The 21,487-nt window shown below is 44.2% G+C and overlaps 1 protein-coding gene across 1 annotated transcript; it reads left to right on the forward strand.

Moving 5' to 3' along the window:
* Positions 1–2,560: 2,560 nt before the first annotated feature.
* tet2 (tet methylcytosine dioxygenase 2) lies at positions 2,561–21,470 on the forward strand (the record flags this gene model as incomplete). Its single annotated transcript, XM_055924068.1, is given in 9 exon segments — positions 2,561–5,719; positions 5,817–5,907; positions 7,577–7,670; positions 8,271–8,479; positions 13,174–13,324; positions 13,444–13,533; positions 14,081–14,218; positions 14,422–14,779; positions 15,279–21,470. Coding segments are annotated over 9 exon segments (5,673 nt in total). The 3' UTR covers positions 16,706–21,470.
* Positions 21,471–21,487: the final 17 nt, after the last annotated feature.

A 21,487-nucleotide genomic window follows, 5' to 3' on the forward strand; every position in this document is an offset into this window, starting at 1 on the left:
ATGGTCTGCGGTTGTGAGACCGGTTGGACGTACTGCCAAATTCTCTAAAACGATGTTGGCGATGGCTTATGGTAGAGAAATCAACATTCAACTCTCTGGCAACAGCTCTGATGGACATTCCTGCAGTCAGTATGTCAACTGTTTATGTAGCATTGTGATGTGGGACAAAACTGCACATTTTAGAGGGGCTTTTTATTGTCCCCAGCACAAGATGCACCTCTGTAATAATCATGCTGTTTAATCAGCTTCGTGATATGGCACACTTGTTAGGTGGATGGATTATCTTGGCAAAGGAGAAATTCTCCTAACAGGGATGTAAACAAATTTGTGCACAACATTTTAGTGAAACTTTTTGTGCGTATAGAACTGGGATCTTTTATTTCAGCTCATGAAACATGGACCAACACTTTACATGTTGCATTTATATTTTTGTTCAGTGTATATACATATTTACTATACCTGTAACAAATATATTTAATGTACCTTTAAAGTGATGATACAGAGGTTTTGTATAATTTCAGCCAGTAGTTTTTAAATTAGCGCTCTGAGCCAAAACGGGCCCCGAAAATTGTGCACAACATCATCCATTTTGTATGATATGTTACGAATTCCAATTCGTACAATACGTTACAAATGTGTACATGCTTAAGATCCCATTCAATATCTTTTAACAAATATACCTTTATTCTTCAATATTGTATGAAAAAAGGTACCAGTCCCCAGCAAAAAATGTAACAAAACCTATTCCCCGCCCTCTCCTTCAAGAAAAGGGCAGTGTCATCTTATCCTCCAGCACGTATTACAAGTCATTTTATAGCATAAACTCCCAGCGTGTTGCAGTTCATGGAATGAGGTCAGTGTCTAGCCATGTGATCAGACACATGCACCCCTTTGTTTGATACAAGCAGCATCTGCCTGAGAAGAAAGAGGCATGGTGGAGGAGTAGTTGGTATCTCTCTCTCTCTCTCTCTCTCTCTCTCTCTCTCTCTCTCTCTCTCTCTCTCTCTCTCTCTCTCTCTCTCTCTCTTTCTCTCTCTCTCTCTCTCTCTCTCTCTCTCTCTCTCTCTCTCTCTCTCTCTCTCTCTCTCTCTCTCTCTCTCTCTCTCTCTCTCTCTCTCTCTCTCTCTCTCTCTCTCTCTCTCTCTCTGCTCTTCTGTAAACATGCTCGGCTGCTTCTAGCTGTGGACTCACTCGCCAAGCTGAGCCCCAAAGATAGCTGCTCAGGTTCGGAGCTGTGTGCTGTGTTGTGAATACACTGCTCACGCAAAGAATGCTGCAAGCTGCCTCTGGCTTTTCTTTCTTTATTGAGACCCCTTCCTTCCTGAAACTGCCTCTCTATATCAAGACAGTTTCTAATGCCTCGTTGCGTCGAGGGTGGGGGGGTTGAGGGTGTGGGGTTGGGAGAGGGGGGTGAATGTACATAATTTGGTCATGTTTTGTCTACCCAATAATGTTTTGCCTGAGAGAGTCTGTCTCAGAGAAGCATTCATACTGCTCTGGCTGCAAATGCGTTCGTGAGAATCTGAGTGCCATTGGGTTCATGTGTGTCTAAAAAGAGCAGCACATTCAGAAGATATATTCCTCAACCTCACTGGTGTTTCTCCCATCAGGTACAGCATGAATGGATGTAGACTGGGAATATTATGCATCTGGCCTCGTGGTATTTTTACATTTAGCTCAGTTGACTTAATGCACTTCTAAGGGAAATGGAGCTGATTAAATTTCACCATCTCTGATTTCATAAAGGCAGAAACTCACAGGACAGTATTACAGAGAGTCTGACCTCCTTTTATTATAAGTTAAACATTTTCAACCGTGCTGGTTCCCACACTGTGTGTCACTCCACGTTGACCCGGCACGTTGTCCTGGGATAACCTTCCCCCAGCATTCTTATTTCTCTCCCTGCTTGCCACCCAGTTGAGGATAATCTAATTCTGTGACTCTTCCTTTATGTCACATAACTGATATCCACTCAGAGCCAAGTGTAAACAGATTACTCCCCTGACTCAACTCTGTGACCCAGGCTGGCGATGATTTCAGACTCAATTACCGTTTCCCGCCACTTTATTTAACTAGGCAAGTCAGTTAAGAACAAATTCTTATTTACAATGACAGTCTCGGAACAGTGGGTTTACTGCCTTGTTCAGGGGAAGAACAACACATTTTTACCTTCTCAGCTCAGGGAATCCAACAACCTTTTGGTTACTGGCCCAAAGCTCTTACCACTGGGCTACCACCCACATGTGTTTTGTCCTCAGTGTTTATAAATACATCCAATTCCATTCAATTTAGGAGAGAATGTGTGATTTGTCCCTTTCGTTTCAAACAAATGTGATGTTATGGGAAAGTGGAAACTAGTGATGACATTTGACGAATCATAGGATGGTTGTATAAAAATAGTCTATCATCATATAATACCAATTTCCACCTTAATTCAAGATCAGTGCTATGTGCACATTCGCATGATTGTTTAAATGTGTAATCATACCTTATCACTGTCTGTTGTTTCTGTATTTCATGGTTAGTAATACCTCTCTCTCTCTCTCCGTCTCCCCTGCAGGACGCACAGAGGGCAGCCCTGTGGATGGACTCAGAGCAGGCCAGATGGAAACAGAAAAGGCCAGCCAGGAGACGGAAGAAAGTCTGATACTAGCACAACTCAGCGCCGCCACTCAACCAGACAACCTGATCACCGCCAAGCTCCAAAATGGCACCCAGTCGCCGGAAGGAGCCCATCAGCAGATCAACGGGGACGGAAACTGGAACCTTTACAACAAGGCCGTGGCAGGGGTCATCAACCCAATGAAGAGACACAGGGAAAACTGCAGCAGTCCTGCCGGAGTGCAGGGACTGTTCGACCAAGGTTCTTATAACATGATCAATGGCAGGGATCTGAAGCATGCGCTCTGTGACCAGTCCTTACTGGGCCTTCACCAGGCCAAGAAACTCAGATCGGATTTGGAGATTAATGGAGGGGATGGAGAGGAGATGTGGGACAAAAAAGATGGTGGAGACATCATGGACGATTTCCCGGAGTTGACAAAGCCTGGGGAGTTTGACTACGATGGGACAAGACTGGATAAGAGAAACTGTAATACTTTCTCAAATGGAGGGGATATTTTCTCACTATCGAGGAACAAGCAAATAGCTAACGGTGCTACAGTGAGCCCCAATTCCATTGAAGGCACACCTGGTGACCTTCTAGAGAAAACTCTGTCTCAGTATTACCCAGAACAAGTGTCCATCGCAGAACAGACGGGCGCGCAGGAGTTTCAACCGGAGGTGGGGTTGGTTGACGACATTAGCTCACTCACCAACGAACTCCCTGAACTGCCCGAACAAGCCACGACGCAGTCACCTACCTCTCTTACCTCAGGGTTCCCTCCCATTTCAGCCCAGATGCCTGCCTCTGAGAAACAGCAGCAGACTAGGGTAGCAGCCCCTAAAGGGCAAGGCAGCAATGGATATAACAACTCAGCCTCCCCGTATATGGTGAATGGGTGTTCTAACAGTTACAGAGGAGAGCACCAGCAACAGCAGCCCGCTGACGTCTCACAACATCAGAACAACACAGAGGGCATTTACAGGAAACCTAACCAGGAGTTTAACCATCAGAACTCTTTCCTGACCCCTCTAGAGCAGAGCACTCCGCTGCAGACAGAAGAGGCCATTGGGTTCAGCCCCGGCCCTTTCCCCAGCCCAGGCATGGGGCAGAGTGAGGGGAGGCGCCGGCAGCAACAGTATGGGATGCAGCAGCAGCAACAGCAGACAGGGAACCCCTGTGGAGCTGACTCTACGGGCCCCCAGGGCTCCATGGGCCCAGCTTCCCTGCCCGGTGGCAGTGAGCCTGGACCCCAACGCTCCAATCAAAACGTGATGATGAAAGACACACCCCAGCAGCAGCAGAGAGGAGGAGCGGATCCCGGTTGCCCTAATTCCCAGATGGGCTGGATAGATTTAAACTCCCGGGGCCAGATGCTGGAGCCCGACTCAGCACGGAGGTTCCAGACGGGGGGACAAAGCTTCGATGTAGGACCCACCGGAGGGGCCTACCAGCAACAGCAGCCGCGGCCGGCCCAGTCGCCTCACCAAGCGCCTCCTGCCCAACACAACACTGCCCCAGAGTGGCAGCAGCAGGCCGACTCTAAAGGCCCATCTCACATGCACCAACAACAGTGTAATCTTCCTCCTCAACAGCAGCCACATACACAACACGTGCACCAGCAGCAGTGTAATCTTCCTCCTCCTCAACAGCAGCAGCAAGGGGAGAATTGTTTTCGAGCCCCCATGCAGCCAGAGCACTTATGTGAAGGCGACCCAGATCTAGAGGAAATACTATCACCTAGCTTTCTGCAGCCGCCACAACGTCCACAACATCAACAGCAGCAGCAACGCCCGCTGTCCCATCCATCTCAGTACGACGGACAGCAGTCGGTCAATGCACCCCAGTCGCAGGACCCCAACCAGGGCACGATGGACGGTCAACAGCTGCTGAACAAACTCAAGCTGGAAGACTACATCAGGCTAGAGAAAAAGCTGAAATCCCCTGGTGGAGGCTACAGAGGTCAGGGTGGTCAACCCCAGCTTGGGCACCAGCAGCAGATACAGTCTATGATGAGAAACAACCCTGGGTACAATCCTGTAGACCCCTCTCAGCCCAACGACGCACAGCAGTCCCAGCAGGCGTCATGGAGACACAGCAGCAGTAATACCATGGAGATGGAGATGGAGCTGGAGATGAAGCAGCAACAACAACAGCAGCACCAACAACAACAGCAAAGGCAGTACACTCCAAGCCCCGGACCCAAGCAATACTCCCACCAGCAGCAGCCGCCGCCCCACCTCCGACAACCACACCCCAACCACATGGACTTCCCCCTTACCCAGACCCCCCCACAACCGCTACCTCACTTACCACACGGTGCTTTAAATCAGCAGGTGTCTGCACAGCAACAGCAGATGTATCCTAAAATGGAGCAGAATCAGCAGGAGTCTTGCGCCCAGTTCCAGAGGGGGGGACCTCCACCCCTGGGACACGGGGGCCCCCAGGGGGACTTCCAGAGGCACGCGGCCCTGCGGATGCATCTTCTACAGAGGCAGTCTGAGCGGGGGTCTCTGGGTCCCCCTCATCCACAGACCCCTGTAGACTTCAAGCACGGCGTCCGGACCATCAAGATGGTGAATGGGCCGCGGTTCGAACACCCTCACCACCAAGGGCCTGGACCACCGCCCTTGATGCAGCATCAACAGCAGGGCCGGGAGATGGGTATGGTAACGGGGGGCATCCAGGTCAAGCAGGAGTACAATCTACAGCCCCAGACGTCGTGCTGCGGCGAGCGGAGCCAGAGCAGCTCCCAGCGGAGCATCCTAGCCACCATGGAGCAGACTCTCAGACAGTATCAGCTTTCGCCAGTCTTCGACAGGAAGTCCCTCGTCATCAGATCACCCAACAAGGTCAAGGTGGAGCAGTCTGGCGCTGTGACGGTGCTCTCGACCCACGCGGACCTGGACGGTGGGTCGGGTGGGATGGAGGACATGGGGATGGGGCGCCCTGGCTCCAATGGTCTGAAAAGACCCCACCTAGACTTCACCCCCAAGCAGGAACCCCTGCTCCAGCGTTTTATGAATTCCCCCATGAAACTCTTGGATACTCCTATTAAAAACCTATTGGATACTCCTATCAAGACCCAGTATGATATCCCTTCCTGCCACTGTGTGGGTGAGTCACATTTCATGTCTGTCTTCACACACAGATTATTTGTTGGTTGATGTCTAATTTGGGTACGGGGGATGTCTCTTTCTTTGTTTTGATACAGAGTCAATCAGTGAGAAGGACGAAGGGCCGTATTACACTCACCTGGGCTCCGCTCCGAATATCAAGGCCATCCGGGACATCATGGAGACAAGGTGGGTTGTTTTATCCCGCGGCATCCCACATAATACAAAGGAACAGGTTTTTCTGTGCACAATTACTGAACGTAGAACTTCTCAATGTTTCAAACAAACATTTTAACGGTTGCTTTCTCACACGCAAATAAACCACAGGAACAGGTATTTCTGTGCACAATTACTGAACTTTTCATGGTTTCAAACAAACATTTCAATTCAAGCTTTCTCACACCAGAGCCATTTTGGGATCCCTTTCTGGTCACATGACCTCCATACTTAGAGTGACAGGTTCCTGATTTTACCACTCACCAGAATTCAACATGGTGGCATATAAATGGATATGACACGTAGACATTCCATTAGTATTTAACCTGGGAATACGTGCGTCAAGTCTGTATTTGTTCCATTCCTTTTACATTTGTGATCCTCTGTAGCTGTGTGACTGTGGTCCTCTGTAGCTCAGTTGGTAGAGCACGGCTCTTGCAACGCCAGGATAATGGGTTCGATTCCTGAGACCACCTGTACGTAAAATGTATGCATGCATGAGTGTATGCTGCTTTGGATAACAGCGTCTGCTAAATGGTACATATCCAATGATGTATATGAGCTCTGGGTCGCTGATGCTATTGAGAGGCTATTGAGAGGCTTTGATGCCATATTGGTGCTCCCCAGTAAGAGCAGGCCGTGTTAGGAATGAATGGATTTCTACAGTGTTTTAAGGACAAAATTACATGTATTTTGTTGTTGTGGTGGGGACAGTAACATTAGTGAAGGAAAATTTTATATTTTTTTATTTGTATGTTTAGGTGACATCATATAATTTAAAAGTATGCATTAAGGTGTCTGTAATAGAATAAACGTGGCAAAAACAAAATGTAGACATTAATAAATGCATTATTAAAGCTTCCAAAATATTATTTACAATGGTGGGAGAGTGCCAAGATGGAGGCTCTGTGGTTTCAACACAGCGCCCCCTGTCAGTCATCTAGTGTATGTATATATATATATATATCATTGCATATATCATATATATCACATTTAATGTGGAGACGTTACAATCAGAACGCTCTGTAACGTTACAATCAGAACGCTCTGTAACGTTACAATCAGAACGCTCTGTAACGTTACAATCAGAACGCTCTGTAACGTTACAATCAGAACGCTCTGTAACGTTACAATCAGAACGCTCTGTAACGTTACAATCAGAACGCTCTGTAACGTTACAATCAGAACGCTCTGTAGCGTTACAATCAGAACGCTCTGTAACGTTACAATCAGAACGCTCTGTAACGTTACAATCAGAACGCTCTGTAACGTTACAATCAGTACGCTCTGTAACGTTACAATCAGAACGCTCTGTAACGTTACAATCAGAACGCTCTGTAACGTTACAATCAGAACGCTCTGTAACGTTACAATCAGTACGCTCTGTAACGTTACAATCAGTACGCTCTGTAACGTTACAATCAGAACGCTCTGTAACGTTACAATCAGTACGCTCTGTAACGTTACAATCAGAACGCTCTGTAACGTTACAATCAGAACGCTCTGTAACGTTGTACACTTCTGAACCCCATATTTACACCCACACTTAACAAACATTGTTCATATTCTCATTGTATTGCCGTACACTCTTCTGTTACTATATCACATGCATCTACTCTAACTATCATTCTTGCTTTTGAAGGTCTGGGCTAACTGGCAGTGCCATCAGGATTGAAAAAGTGGTGTACACAGGCAAAGAAGGGAAGAGTACACAGGGATGCCCCATTGCTAAATGGGTAAGTGTGAATGAAGTATGACAATATCTCCGAAATTCATTTTTTTTAATTATAATCACACACCGGATAGGTGCAGGGAAATGTGTTGTTTTACAGGGTCAGCCATAGTAGTACAGCGCCTCTGGAGCAAATTAGGGTACTAAAATCTAAATATATGGAGGATTCACTCTGAATTGGGGATGCTGTAACGTGTACCTTCCATACTTTGGTGATCACTGATCAGACAGTATTGGTTTAAGAATAGAGTTGAAGTCATGGGTGGTGGTGACATCTTAATAAGATGCTCCTTTCCTTCATCAAGGACACATCGACAGATTGTTCACGTTGTCGGCTAGGGTATTAGAACCAGCGACCTTTCGGTTACTGACCCAACGCTCTAAACGTTAGGATACCTGCCACCCAATTGGGATAGCCGAAATTAGAATCGAGGATTGGTATTTAGAGCAAAATTGTGAAAACGCAACATATTGTAATTTGAAGGGAAACTTTACTGTACTATCTCGCTGTGATCTCAGACCAGATGCCTCTGGGGAAAAAGGCACTTAATCTCAATGAGATTTACAATCAAATAAAATAAATCAAGACATTGGTGTGTTCCAGGTGATCCGGCGCGGCAGTGTGGACGAGAAGCTCCTGGTGCTGGTGCGTGAGCGGGAGCGCCACAAGTGCGAGGCGGCGTGCATCGTGGTTATCATCCTGATCTGGGAAGGCATCCCCACCACCATGGCAGACCAGCTCTACATGGAGCTCAGCGACACGCTGACGAGACATGGAGCCCTCACCCAGCGACGATGTGCCATCAACGAGGAGTAAGGGCCTTTGCCTCTAAAATCGTAATTTCTAATCAGGGCCGCAACTTTCACTGGGGACGGGTGTCCCCCCACATTCTGAAATTGCATTTTTGTCCTCCCCCAGTTTTAGCATTGGAATGTGATCCTAAACGAGGCAGTGGTGTGTTTAAGGACCATGCGGACGCCTCCGAGCGGTCGGGTACACTGTTTGGAGGGTTTATCCATCTGGCCAAAAAAGAAAAAAAAGAAATGATGTACCGCCCACTTCTAAAACGAAAGTTGCGCCCCTGCTTCTAATCAGACCATACATGTGTTTAGACAGCTGAACCAAGCGCACACATTTTCTTCACCTTTTCTAATTTTAGCCATATTATTTATTTGACACGGACAAAGTGCAATAATCCAAGACATTACTGAGGGGGACTGCAACCACATTGTGCTACTCATTGCTATGCAAATACAGTACACTGCACAATAGTACACTCAAAACAGGAAAGAACACCTTAGGAGAATACGTTTTTAATTCAAATGTACAACCAGTTTAAAATTAAGGTAGGCCTATCTGTGACCAACAGATGCATATCTGTATTCCCAGTCATGTCAAATCCATAGTTTCATTTATTGTTTCAATTTATTTATTTCAATTTACTGATTTCCTTATTTGAACTGTAACTCTGTAAAATCTTAGAAATTGTTGCATGTTGCATTTATCTTTTTGTTCAGTGTACATCTTCAAATTGAATATAATACCTGAAAACAAAACTAAGGTAGTAGAGTTATGATAGGGGATACATTTTAACCATACCTGCTTAACTGACAACCAGGCATGACACACACTAGCTGGGTATTTGGTCAGTTGATATGCCATAATATCAAAGGCCAGCTTGTCCCGGTCCTGATACCAATGAACAGAACAGCTCATTCCCGCACTCCCTTCTGTTGTCTCCTGGGTAGCTTCACTTTACAATACCCTGAACCCTATCTGGGATGAGTTACCTGGTGGTGAATTATTGATAGTTGAAGGCTATTCAACCCAACCCGTGATGAGAGGAAGTGATCACACTTACCATGTCATAGCGTTGTTTGTGACAAAGTTTGCCCAAAGCTGGTCCATCATCCTACACTCAGTCAGTTACACATTCTAATGCTTTATCCCTCTGTGTCTAGCCTGGTCTCCGATCTGTTTGTGCTGTCTTGCCAACTACTATGGTCATTTGTTGGCATGACAATGACCATTCACAGGAGTTGCCAAGACAGCACAAACAGATCTGTGACCAGGCTATTCCATGTATAACATAGCTAACTAACTTAGATCTCCAAAGCGCTGTGTATGTGGCTACACTCTGTCAGGTAGAACAGCTTGTTCTAGTCAATGCACACAATGACTGCATTAACTATTCTACTGGCAGCATCTGTCTCAATCTGTCTCAACCGCTCAAACAGGAGGTGTAATGTCTGCACTCTACAGGAGCGCATGTGTAATGGTGTAGAGTGCCGTTTCAGCATGATGTAATGTCCTTCACCATGTCATCAAACAACTGCCGATAGTATACAATGAATGCACACCCTGCTAGCCAAAATCGACATGCTATTTCCTTTTTACCATGTTATTCACATAGGCATGGGACATAAGACGGACAGGCTTAACTGCAGGTTTCCAATGTAATTTTTCACTGCTAGGCTGACTCATAAGTAAAAGTTATAGGAGTTTCTTTGTGTACTCGAAACTACACTTTCCCACTGGGAAGCGATGACTAGCTCCTATATAAATCTCAATTATCCATACTTACCTATTCGCAATTACAATTATATTTGAATTAATATATTGGGAGTATACAGTTGAAGTCGGAAGTTTACATACACTTAGGTTGGAGTCATTTTAAAACTAGTTTTTCAAACACTCCACAAAGGTCTTGTTAACAAACTATAGTTTTGGCAAGTTGGTTAGGACATCTACTTTGTGCATGACACAAGTACTTTTTCCAACAATTGTTTACAGACAGATTATTTCACTTAGAATTCACTGTATCACAATTCCAGTGGGTCAGAAGTTTACATACACTAAGTTGACTGTGCCTTTAAACAGCTTGGAAAATTCCAGAAAATGATGTCATGGCTTTAGAAGCTTCTCCTAGGCTAATTTACATAATTTGAGTCAATTGGAGGTGTACCTGTGGATGTATTTCAAGGCCTACCTTCAAACACAGTGCCGCTTTGCTTGACATCATGGGAAAATCAAAAGAAATCAGCCAAGACCTCAGAAAAAAAATATATATAAATAAATAAAGCCAGACTACGGTTTGCAACTGCACATGGGGACAAAGATCATACTTTTTGGAGAAATGTCCTCTGTTCTGATGAAACAAAAATAGAACTGTTTGGCCATAATGACCATATTATGTTTGGAGGAAAAAGGGGGAGGCTTGCAAGCTGACGAACACCATCCCAAACGTGAAGCACGGGAGTGGCAGCATCATCTGGTGAGGGTGCTTTTCTGCAGGAGGGACTGGTGCACTTTACAAAATAGATGGCCCCATGAGGAAGGAAAATCATGTGGATAAATTGAAGCAACATCTCAAGACATTAGTCAGGAAGTTAAAGCTTGGTCGCAAATGGATCTTCCAAATGGACAATGACCCCAAGCATACTTCCAAAGTTGTGGCAAAATGGCTTAAGGACAACAAAGTCAAGGTATTGGAGTGGCCATCACAAAGCCCTGACCTCAATCCTATAGAAAATTTGTGGGCAGAACTGAAAAAGCGTGTGAGAGGAATGGGCCAAAATTTACCCAACTTATTGTGGGAAGCTTGTGGAAGGCTACGCAAAACGTTTGACCCAAGTTAAACAATTTAAAGGCAACGCTACCAAATACTAATTGAGTGTATGTAAACTTCTGACCCACTGGGAATGTGATGAAAGAAATAAATGCTGAAATAAATCATTCTCTCTACTAATATTCTGACATTTCACATTCTTAAAATAAAGTGGTGATCCTAACTGACCTAAGAGATAGGGAATTTTTTATTGGATTAAATGTCAGGAATTGTGAAAAACTGAGTTTAAATGTATTTGGCTAAGGTGTATGCAAACTTCCGACTTCAACTGTACGTAATAAACCTTTTTTGGAATGGTAACCGTACCACCTGGTATTTAGAAATGTATAAATTCACAGCAATGTGTTTGATTAAAGATTTATACACAGGATTTAAACCAAGGCTTATGGTAGAGAAATCAACATTCAAGAGAAATGAACATTAAATTCTGTGGAATCAGCTCTGTTTGACATTCCTGCAGTCAGCTTGCCAATTGCACGCTCCCTCAACTTGAGACATCTGTGGCATTGTGTTGTGTGACAAAACTGCACATTTTAGATTGGCCTTTTATTGTCCCAAGTACAAGGTGCACCTGTGTAATGATCATGCTGTTTAATCAGCTTCTTGATATGCCACACCTGTCAGGTGGATTAATTATCTTGGCGAAGGGGAAATGCTCACTAACAGAGATTTAAAAAAATTGTACACAACATTTGAGAGAAATAAGCTTTTTGTGCAGTTGGAACATTTCTGGTATTTTTCATTTCAAGTCATGAAACATGAAACATAAACACTTTGCATTTTACGTTTATATTTTTGTATAATAGCATGGCCTATTGGTTAGAGCGTTGGGCCAATAACCGTAACGTCGCTAGTTGGAATCCCAGAGACGACAAGGAGAAAAATCTGTTGATGTGCCTTTAAGCAAGGTACTTTAGCTTAATTGCTCTAAGATCGTGGTTGATAATGGCAGACCTTGGCCATGACCTCACTCTCTTAGGATCTCTCAGGGAGAATTGGCATATGCAAAAAACACATTTCCAATACACACTTGTATGTGTGAAATAGGACAAATATAGGTTCCCACCAAATATACTGAACAAAAATGTTAATGTAAAGTTTTGGTTTCATGAGCTGAAATAAAAGATCCCAGAAATGTTCCATTTGCACAAAAATTGTATTTCTCAAAAATAATTGCTAACATTTTTTTACATCCCCGTTAGTGAGAATTTCTCCTTTGCGAAGATAATTTATCCATCAGGTGTGGCATATCAAGAAGCTGAATAAACAGCATTATCTTTACACAGGTGCACCTTGTTCTGGGGACAATAAAAGGCCACTCTAAAATGTGCAGTTTTGTCACACAACACAATGCCACAGATGTCTCAAGTTTTGAGGGAGCGTGCAATTGGCATGCTGACTGCAGGAATGTCCACCAGAGCTGTTTCCAGGGAATTGAATGCTGATTTCTCGACCTTAAGCTGTCTCCAACGTCATTTGGAGAATTTGGCAGTATGTCCAACCGGCTTACAACCGCAGACCACGTGTAACCACGCCAGCCCAGGACCTCCACATCCGACTTCTTCACCTGCAGTATCATCTGAGGCCAGCCGGGCAGCTGATAAAACTGAGGAGCATTTCTATCTGTAATAAATCCCTTTTGTGGGGGAAAACATTCTGATTGGCTGGGCCTATGCCCTCCCAGGCCCACCCAAGGCTGTGCCCCTGCCCAGTCATGTGAAATCCATAGATTAAGGTCTAATGAATTAATTTCAATTGACTGATTTCTTTATATGAACTATAACTCAGTAAAATAGTTAAAATTTTTGCACGTTCCGTTCATATTTTTGTTCAGTATAATTATATAACAGAGTTATTCCTCTCATCCTTGTTGTTTAGGAGGACGTGTGCGTGCCAGGGGCTGGACCCAGAGGCCTGTGGCGCTTCCTTCTCCTTCGGCTGCTCCTGGAGCATGTACTACAATGGCTGCAAGTTTGCCAGGAGCAAAATCCCACGCAAATTCAAGCTAACTGGGGACGACCCGAAAGAGGTGAAACATACAGTACATACTGTATTAATAAACATATTTATTTAGTGTTACTCTAATTATGCATTGCCAGTCATCAAAACAAAGCTACACTGAAATAATGTGTTTTGCTTCTCTATCAGGAAGAAAGGCTGGAGCAAAACCTTCAGAATCTGGCAACCCTAATGGCCCCCACATACAAAACCCTGGCACCGGACGCCTATCAAAACCAGGTAAGGATTTCTGGGAAGCCTCCATGTACTGTACTGCCAGACATTTTACATGTATAGCATTAAATCAACATTAACAACTCAACTCAAGCTTAAAAAAAAATCCTAAACATGATTAATTTAAAGGGGGCTACTTCCCCAACAAGAGCCTTTAAATGAAATTATTTATTAGCTTGAACAGTGATAAGTTTCATTTAGTGAGACTGATTTTTATGCTCGTAACATGTACCCTATGGGAATCCATGTCTTCTCTTTGCACTGAGGGTCGTGTTCAGTGGGGCACGCCGTAGCAAAATGTTTTGCAACCGCAGACAAAAATCTGTGTTCATTGGACAAGTTCAAGTTGTACCTCCATTTTTCTCGATGTTTTGAAACATTTTCAACTGAACACAACCCTGGTATTTCTGTGACATACTGGTACTTAACCCAGTAACCCACATTCTCTTAACGCCAGATAGAACCACTTATCTACAGTAGTACAGTGACTCGCCTGAGGAATGACGCCACCTGTCTGCAGACAGTGCCTAACTCCCATATTGTTCATCCACAGGTGGAACATGAGCAAAGGGCGCCAGACTGCCGTCTAGGAAAGGGGGAGGGGCGACCGTTCTCCGGGGTCACCGCCTGTATGGACTTCTGCGCTCACGCTCACAGAGACCTCCACAACATGCAGGGGGGCAGCACTGTTGTAAGCCAACATCTAAATATGACAGAGCAAAAGGCCAATACAGTATCAAATGTTTGCAATAAATCTTCTGTTTACTGCAATAAACAGAAGATGCCTCTTCCCAGTGGATATTCAGAAGTAAATAAAATAACACTAGTAGAAACATTTGTAAAAAGCAAACAGAACACTCAAGCTTGTCTCTTCCCACCCACCATCTATCCCAGGTGTGCACGCTAACCAAGGAGGACAACCGACAGATCGGGAAGATTCCGGAGGACGAGCAGCTCCATGTGCTGCCCCTTTACAAGGCCTCACCAACAGACGAATTTGGCAGTGCAGAGGGCCAGCAGGAGAAGATCAAAACGGGCGCCATCCAGGTGCTCAATGCCTTCCGCCGCCAGATCCGCATGCTCTCCGAGCCCGCCAAGTCCTGCCGGCAGAAGAAGCTGGACGCCAAGCGGGCTACCGCAACCAAGAATGCCGGGGGACCGGACACGCCTTCGAAGGCGGAGAAAGCCCTACAGGCCAAGCTGAAATCTAGTAGCACTTATGAGAGCATAGCTCAGAGCACTCCAGGGACAGGTGGGTGGAGATGTACACAGTGTAGTAGGGTTCAGACACAAGACGCTAATGTAGTAGGACTATAGTGATATTTTAGAATAGAAGACACAGACGATACTGTTGTTCTCCTCCGGCACGTTCTAGCATTCCATCAGCCTCTAATAGATTGAATCTTTATAGATCGATCAACATGCATGCTTGGCATCATCTTGGATAATGACTGGTGATATCGTACACAGTCCGTCTACGGTATTTCTTAGCGTTTTTTATGTTTTGCTTAGGGTCCTGTGTTTTGTCACATGACTTGGATTTGAACCTTTCATTTAAAGCTTTTTCATCAAACTGTCCCATTTTATGTCCGATGGTGCAGCATGTTTGCATTTTTGGTGTAATTCTAATTTCTGGAAAATACTTAAAATAAAGATTAAAATCTAGGTCATGTGACATGATCACCCAAAACAGCGGGCCCTAGTTATGCAGCCTGTTTCTAAGACGTGTTTCCATCGCTCTCTTCTCCCAGGTCCAATTCCAGGTGCCATGGGAACGACCCCCCAGCCACCAGGTCAGCCGCCAGGTCACCCCCTCGGCGCCCACCTCCAGCAACTCCAGCAACAGCAGCACCAGAATGCCCTTCACGCCTTCCCTGGCTCCCCCCATCCAGCCAGCCCCTACGCCGGCTTCCCCAACCACCCCGGCCCTTTTCAAAGCACTTCCAAGCCAGGTAGCATGTACCCCCAGCCACCAGCCTCAGCAAGCCCTTACCCCTCCCCTTTGCACGTACCCACCTCTTACATGAATGGGTCGAATCCACCGAGCTCTTATCCCAGCCCCATGACTACAGGTAGCCCCTACTCGGGTTACCAGTGTAACGGAGGTTCGCCCTTAGACAACTACCACCCTTACTACACCTCGAACCCAAAGCACCTGGACATGTACCGGCAACAGAGGCCAGGAGCGCTTTACCCCGACATGCAGCAGCAGTATGGTGCGCACCAACGGTATGGGGTCAACTACCCGCCGCAGTATGGTGAGCCCGGTTTACAGATCAATGGTTACAGCAACTGTAGCAGCATGAGGTCCGGCATTCACCCCATGAGCCCCTACGGTCCCCCCTCGTATGGTCCCAGCGGTGCCACCGATGCCCAATACCTGGATGCCCTCTCCAGGCCGCACTCAGCCCACCACCCAGGGCTGGACTATGCAGCAGCAGTAAGCAAAGGCAATCAGTTTGGTGGGTACCCCAATCCCTACCTCTCCCAGAGCACCAAAATGTTCCCCCCGGGCGGCCCCCAGGACCCCTTCTGTATGCAAGTCAAGACCGAGATGGGTCTCCAAAGCCCGTGCATGACACCCACGCAACCAGGGTTCCCCAACGAACACCTCCATGGGGGTTCCCCCATGATCAAGCAGGAGCCCAGGTCGGGTCCGCCAACGCCCACCACACCCAAGGAGAAGCCGGCCATGTGGTCCGACAACGAGCACAACTTCCTGGATCCGGAGATCGGCGGGGTGGCTGTGGCACCCAGCCACGGCTCCATCCTCATCGAGTGTGCCAAGCGGGAGATGCATGCCACCACGCCGCTAAAAAACCCCAAACGCAACCACCCCGCTCGCATCTCTCTGGTGTTTTACCAGCACAAGAACATGAACGAGGCGAAGCACGGCCTGGCACTGTGGGAGGCCAAGATGGCCGAGAAGCAACGGGAGAAGGATGAGGACGCCGAGAGGAACGGGGCCGAGGGCGCCACAGTGACACCCAGCAAGAGCACTAAGAAGGGAGCGAAGAGGGAGCACCCGGAGCTGTCGGAGCAGCAAGGGGAGCCTCCGTACAAGCGCTTCATCCAGACCCTCATGGAGAGGTCCATGTCGTGCACCACAAACACCTACGTCAACACGTCGCCCTACGCTTTTACCAAGGTCACAGGGCCGTACAGCCGCTTCATCTAGACAAGAGATGTTCATACTGTTCTGTAGGGTTCACTCACGAGGAATAACACTGAGAATTAAAACTCACGGTGCTATACTGACGGTGCTATCTTAAAACCTCAAGCTGAAGCACCACTAGCCTCAAAACACAGAGCGTCCTCTCTCTCCTGGCGGTAAGCAACAGTGTCAGAAGAACACACAGCGTAGTTGGAGAAGGACCTTGATCAATTGGAAGTCGTACCACGTTATGGAGTACATCAGGTTTGTCACCTCTTGAAAGTTCGGACCTTACCGATTGGTTGGTTGACCCTCCTCTACTAAGGAAGTATTTATTATCTGGTTACTTTTACAAGATACACACTGTTAACGTTTCTCGGGTGCTTTGCAGGTCCAATACATCAGGACTTCTATATTTACTGGAAACATTGTTTCTTTTTGGTGGCTTTAATTTTCTAATTAAGCGTTTAAACATTATTTTTTATATATATAATCTTGACATACTGTAAAAAACACTGAACTTTGTGGACACACCACAATAACGGTGCTAAAAGTGGAGCGTGTCTTTATTATACAGTTTTGTTCAAATGTCTTCATGTTTGAACCAAATCAGTTTGCATAGATAAACGCGTTTCTCCAGATGATTTGTGTGAAAATGGATGAAACTGAAAATACTGTACAAAATATCATCAGCAAAAAAAAAGCACTTTTGATATTGAAGGTGAAATATTTTGATAATACCTTCAGATCAGATGATTGGTGCAAAAAATGTCTACAGTTACAACAAAGGAATTATTTTCTAGACATGAAATTGATAGATTTATCACAAAAACTTGATTTAAATTACTGTAGCCTACCTGTAAAACAGTATGAATATCATGCCAATCGAATTTTTACATTTTACTTTCTGGTGCTTTCAGTTTCACAATTGTTATCATGTCCTTTACATTGTAAATCGAGCCATTCTAAAAAGGTGCATTTTTAGACGGTAATGTTTCAACAACAAAAAATGTGATTCTCGCATATTCTCTCAAGGTTTATTTACTTTGTCAGCAACTGTTCCAGAGTTCTTGACCACAGGTTCACAGACAAAACCTGAATTGTGGATATATTACGTGTTGTCATGCGACTGTTGTGTTTTGTGAACATGTTCCTTACCTTCCTTTGGTGTAGGACATGAAACAGGGTTAGCTCAAATGTCAGTATCACGGTTTCAAAGGCAGCTGGCTTGCTGTGGTTGATCTTTAAATAATTGTAATCTAGTTGTATGATAAAAGATTAGATTTGTACAGTAAATTAATTACTCTTTTTTTAACGCTTAAGGATTTTAGTGTTGTAAAGAAAAGTTATATTTCTTTGGGTTTGAACTGATTTTAAATACATATGGTGCTACTCAACCTGCTATGCGAACATATAATGTGAGACCCTAGGGGCGTTGAGAAGGCTAATGAATGATGTACAGTTAAAGTACCTACTTGCCATATACCTCAGAACTAGTTTGGCAATATTACAGGAGCATGATACAAAGGCATTTCTTTCTCCTTCCTTTGTTGTCACTTTCAAAAAAAGTTAACTACAATAACAGACTTCAGGCCACCATCAAGGCTGAGTTCATTGCTTACTGCTTTCTTCATGCTCGATCTACTAGGAAGAATTACTTGAACTTTAAGCTTTGATATAATAGCAAAATCAGGGATATTTCAACTCATTTCTGTACATTCATCTAGTTTTCCTCTCATTCAGTGATTTTCCTCCATCTTGAATCCCAATGAATTACTTACAGTACCAGTCAAAAGTTTGGACACACCTATTCTTTCAAGGGTTTTTCTTTATTTGTACTATATTCTACATTGTAGAATAATAGTAAAGACATCAAAACGATTAAATAATACATATGGAATCATGTAACAACCAAATAAAGTGTGAAAAAATCAAAATGTATTTTATATAGCCACCTTTTGCCTTGATGACAGCTTTGCACACTCTTGGCATTCTCTCAACCAGCTTCATGAGGTAGTCACCTGGAATGCACTTCAATTAACAGGTGTGCCTTGTTAAAAGTTAATTTGTGGAATTTTCATATTATGACAGAACAGATCAAATAAGCAAAGGAAAATGACAGTCCATCATTACTTTAAAACATGAAGTTCAGTCAATCCGGAAAGTTTCTTCAAGTGCAGTCGCAAAAACCATCAAGCGCTATGATGAAACTGGCTCTCATGAGGACCGCCACAGGAAAGGAAGAGTTACCAGCCTCAGAAATTGCAGCCCAAATAAATGCTTCACAGGGTTCAGGTAACAGACACATCTCAACATCAACCGTTCTGAGGAGACTGCGTGAATCAGGCCTTCATGGTCAAATTGCTGCAAAGAAACCACTACTAATGGACGTTAATAATAATAATAAGAAGAGACTTGCTTGGGCCAAGAAACATGAGCAATGGACATTAGACCAGTGGAAATTTGTCCTTTGGTCTGATGAGTCCAAATTTGAGAGTTTGGGTTCCAACCGCCGTGTCTTTGTGAGACGAAGAGTAGGCGAATGGATGATCTCTGCATGTGTGGTTCCCACCATGAAGCATGGAGGAGGATGTGTGATGATGTGGGGGTGCTTTGCTGGTGACACTGTCTGTGATTTTCTTAGAATTCAAGGCACACTTAACCAGCATGGTTACCACAGCATTCTGCAGTGATACACCATCCCATCTGGTTTGCGCTTAGTGTTACTATTATATGTTTTTCAACAGGAAAATGACCCAACACACCTCCAGACTGTGTAAGGGCTATTTGACCAAGAAGGAGAGTGATGGAGTGCTGCATCAGATGAACTGGCCTCCACAATCACCCGACCTCAACCCAATTGAGATGGTTTGGGATGAGTTGGACCAGAGTGAAGGAAAAGCAGCCAACAATGGCTCAGCATATGTGGGAACTCCTTCAAGACCGTTGGAAAAGCATTCCAGGTGAAGCTGGTTGAGAGAATGCCAAGCGTGTGCAAAGCTGTCATCAAGGCAAAGGGTGGCTACTTTGAAGAATCTAAAATATATTTTGATTTGTTTTACACTTTTTTGGTTACTACATGATTCTATGTGTTATTTCATAGTTTTGATATCTTCTCTATTATTCTAGAATGTAGAAAATGGTAAAAAAAAATAAAGAAAAACCTTTGAATGAGTAGGTGTGTCCAAACATTTGACTGGTACTGTATACACACACCCTTAAAAAAGGCACTCGCACATCTGAGCTATCTTTGTTGCAAGTGCACGGTAACAGTTGAGAGGAGAAAAAAGCAGAAACCCGCACACTGCTCTTGCTAGTATCACCGCTCTTTATTAAGCTTTACGTATCGGCCTCAAGGCTTGTCAGAGCTTTCTGATGAAGGCCTTGAGGCTGATACGTAAAGCTTAATAAAGAGCAGTGACACTAGCAAGAGCAGTGTGTGGGTTTCTTCCCCCCCCCCCCTCAAATACACACACTTAAACACAAAACTAAACTATCAGCAAAATATGAAATTGACGACCTGCGTTTTTTTGTGTGTACTTTTGCTTTAGCTAGTAGATTGGTGGTATACTTTTGAAGTAAATTTGAACATATAATATGCACTGAATTGACTAAAGGGAAAGTATGGCATTGACAAGGTAAAGAGCGATGCATTCGCTTTTACTGTGAGGCAAGACCAGGGCAGTTATGATGCTAGATGACGCACATTTGTGTGCCTGTGTATAGTTTAATAGTGAAATGTATTTATAACCACTAAACAATTATATTACGATTATCTTTCTCTCCATTTGATTTTAATGATATATGATGAGTCAACGGTTATTTCTGAGTGACAACCCCCCCACGCTAACATTTATACTATCGTTTTCCCAAAGCACTTCCTTTCTTTTTTCAGAAAAAAAACAATGTAATAAAATATTACAAAACACTTTATTTAAGATAAGAAAATCAGTAGATTATTGTAAATTGTTTTAAAATAAATTATGCCACATTGTACATACCATGTGTTTGTATTACGGAAATACAATTGTTGATTTTTAATAACAACCTACTATTGTAATATGTTAAAAGGTGTAGGTTTCTTGTAATTTTGTCAAATGTACCCACGGCCCATGTTTCTATCAGCAATCTTCTTTCAAATCTATCTTTTAGTCTTTTCCAGGTTCACAGGACGCTCAGTTAGATAATGTTCCTGGGTTTTGTAGATTGCCGCACTCACTGTCAAAAAACAGCAATGTTTACAGCTCTAAGGTTCCTGTTAGCTAAAGTCACTTAATAGTTTTTGTAAAGGATTGCAGTTTCTGTGAAAAAAAAGAATAGAACATTCTAATGTTGAATTTCAGTGTACAGGACCCAGCGACAGTAGCAGGTTGTGGTGGTGAAAAGGAGTGTCTGAGACATAGCGGGTGACGAGCATAGCCATACTTGAAAAGCTTCAGAGTGTTGGAGTGTGTTTCAACATTACTTGAAAGACTTTGAGCTTGACTAACGCAGGAGTGCACAGCTCTTATGTTAAGCTAGCAGTTTAATGTACACGTGTTGGTATTTTGCAGTTCGAGACACTAAAGTTTTTTAAAACATTTTGTTATTTTCTGCCTCCGTCTTTTTTTGTTACTGCTTCCCTTGTTCCCCTTTAAGGTTGGTATGCTAAAAATGGAATTAAGAATGTTATAATGCTGTAAGTATTGTAATGTACTGAATGCAGTTTATTTGAAAGCTGTTTATGATATCATTCCTGATATTGCTGAGATGTGGGTGTTTTTAATAAAATTTATATTTATTTAAAGCACGTTTTAAGTTTCACAT

This window comes from Salvelinus fontinalis, chromosome 5, assembly GCF_029448725.1.
Source record: "Salvelinus fontinalis isolate EN_2023a chromosome 5, ASM2944872v1, whole genome shotgun sequence".
NCBI classification, from domain to species: domain Eukaryota; kingdom Metazoa; phylum Chordata; class Actinopteri; order Salmoniformes; family Salmonidae; genus Salvelinus; species Salvelinus fontinalis.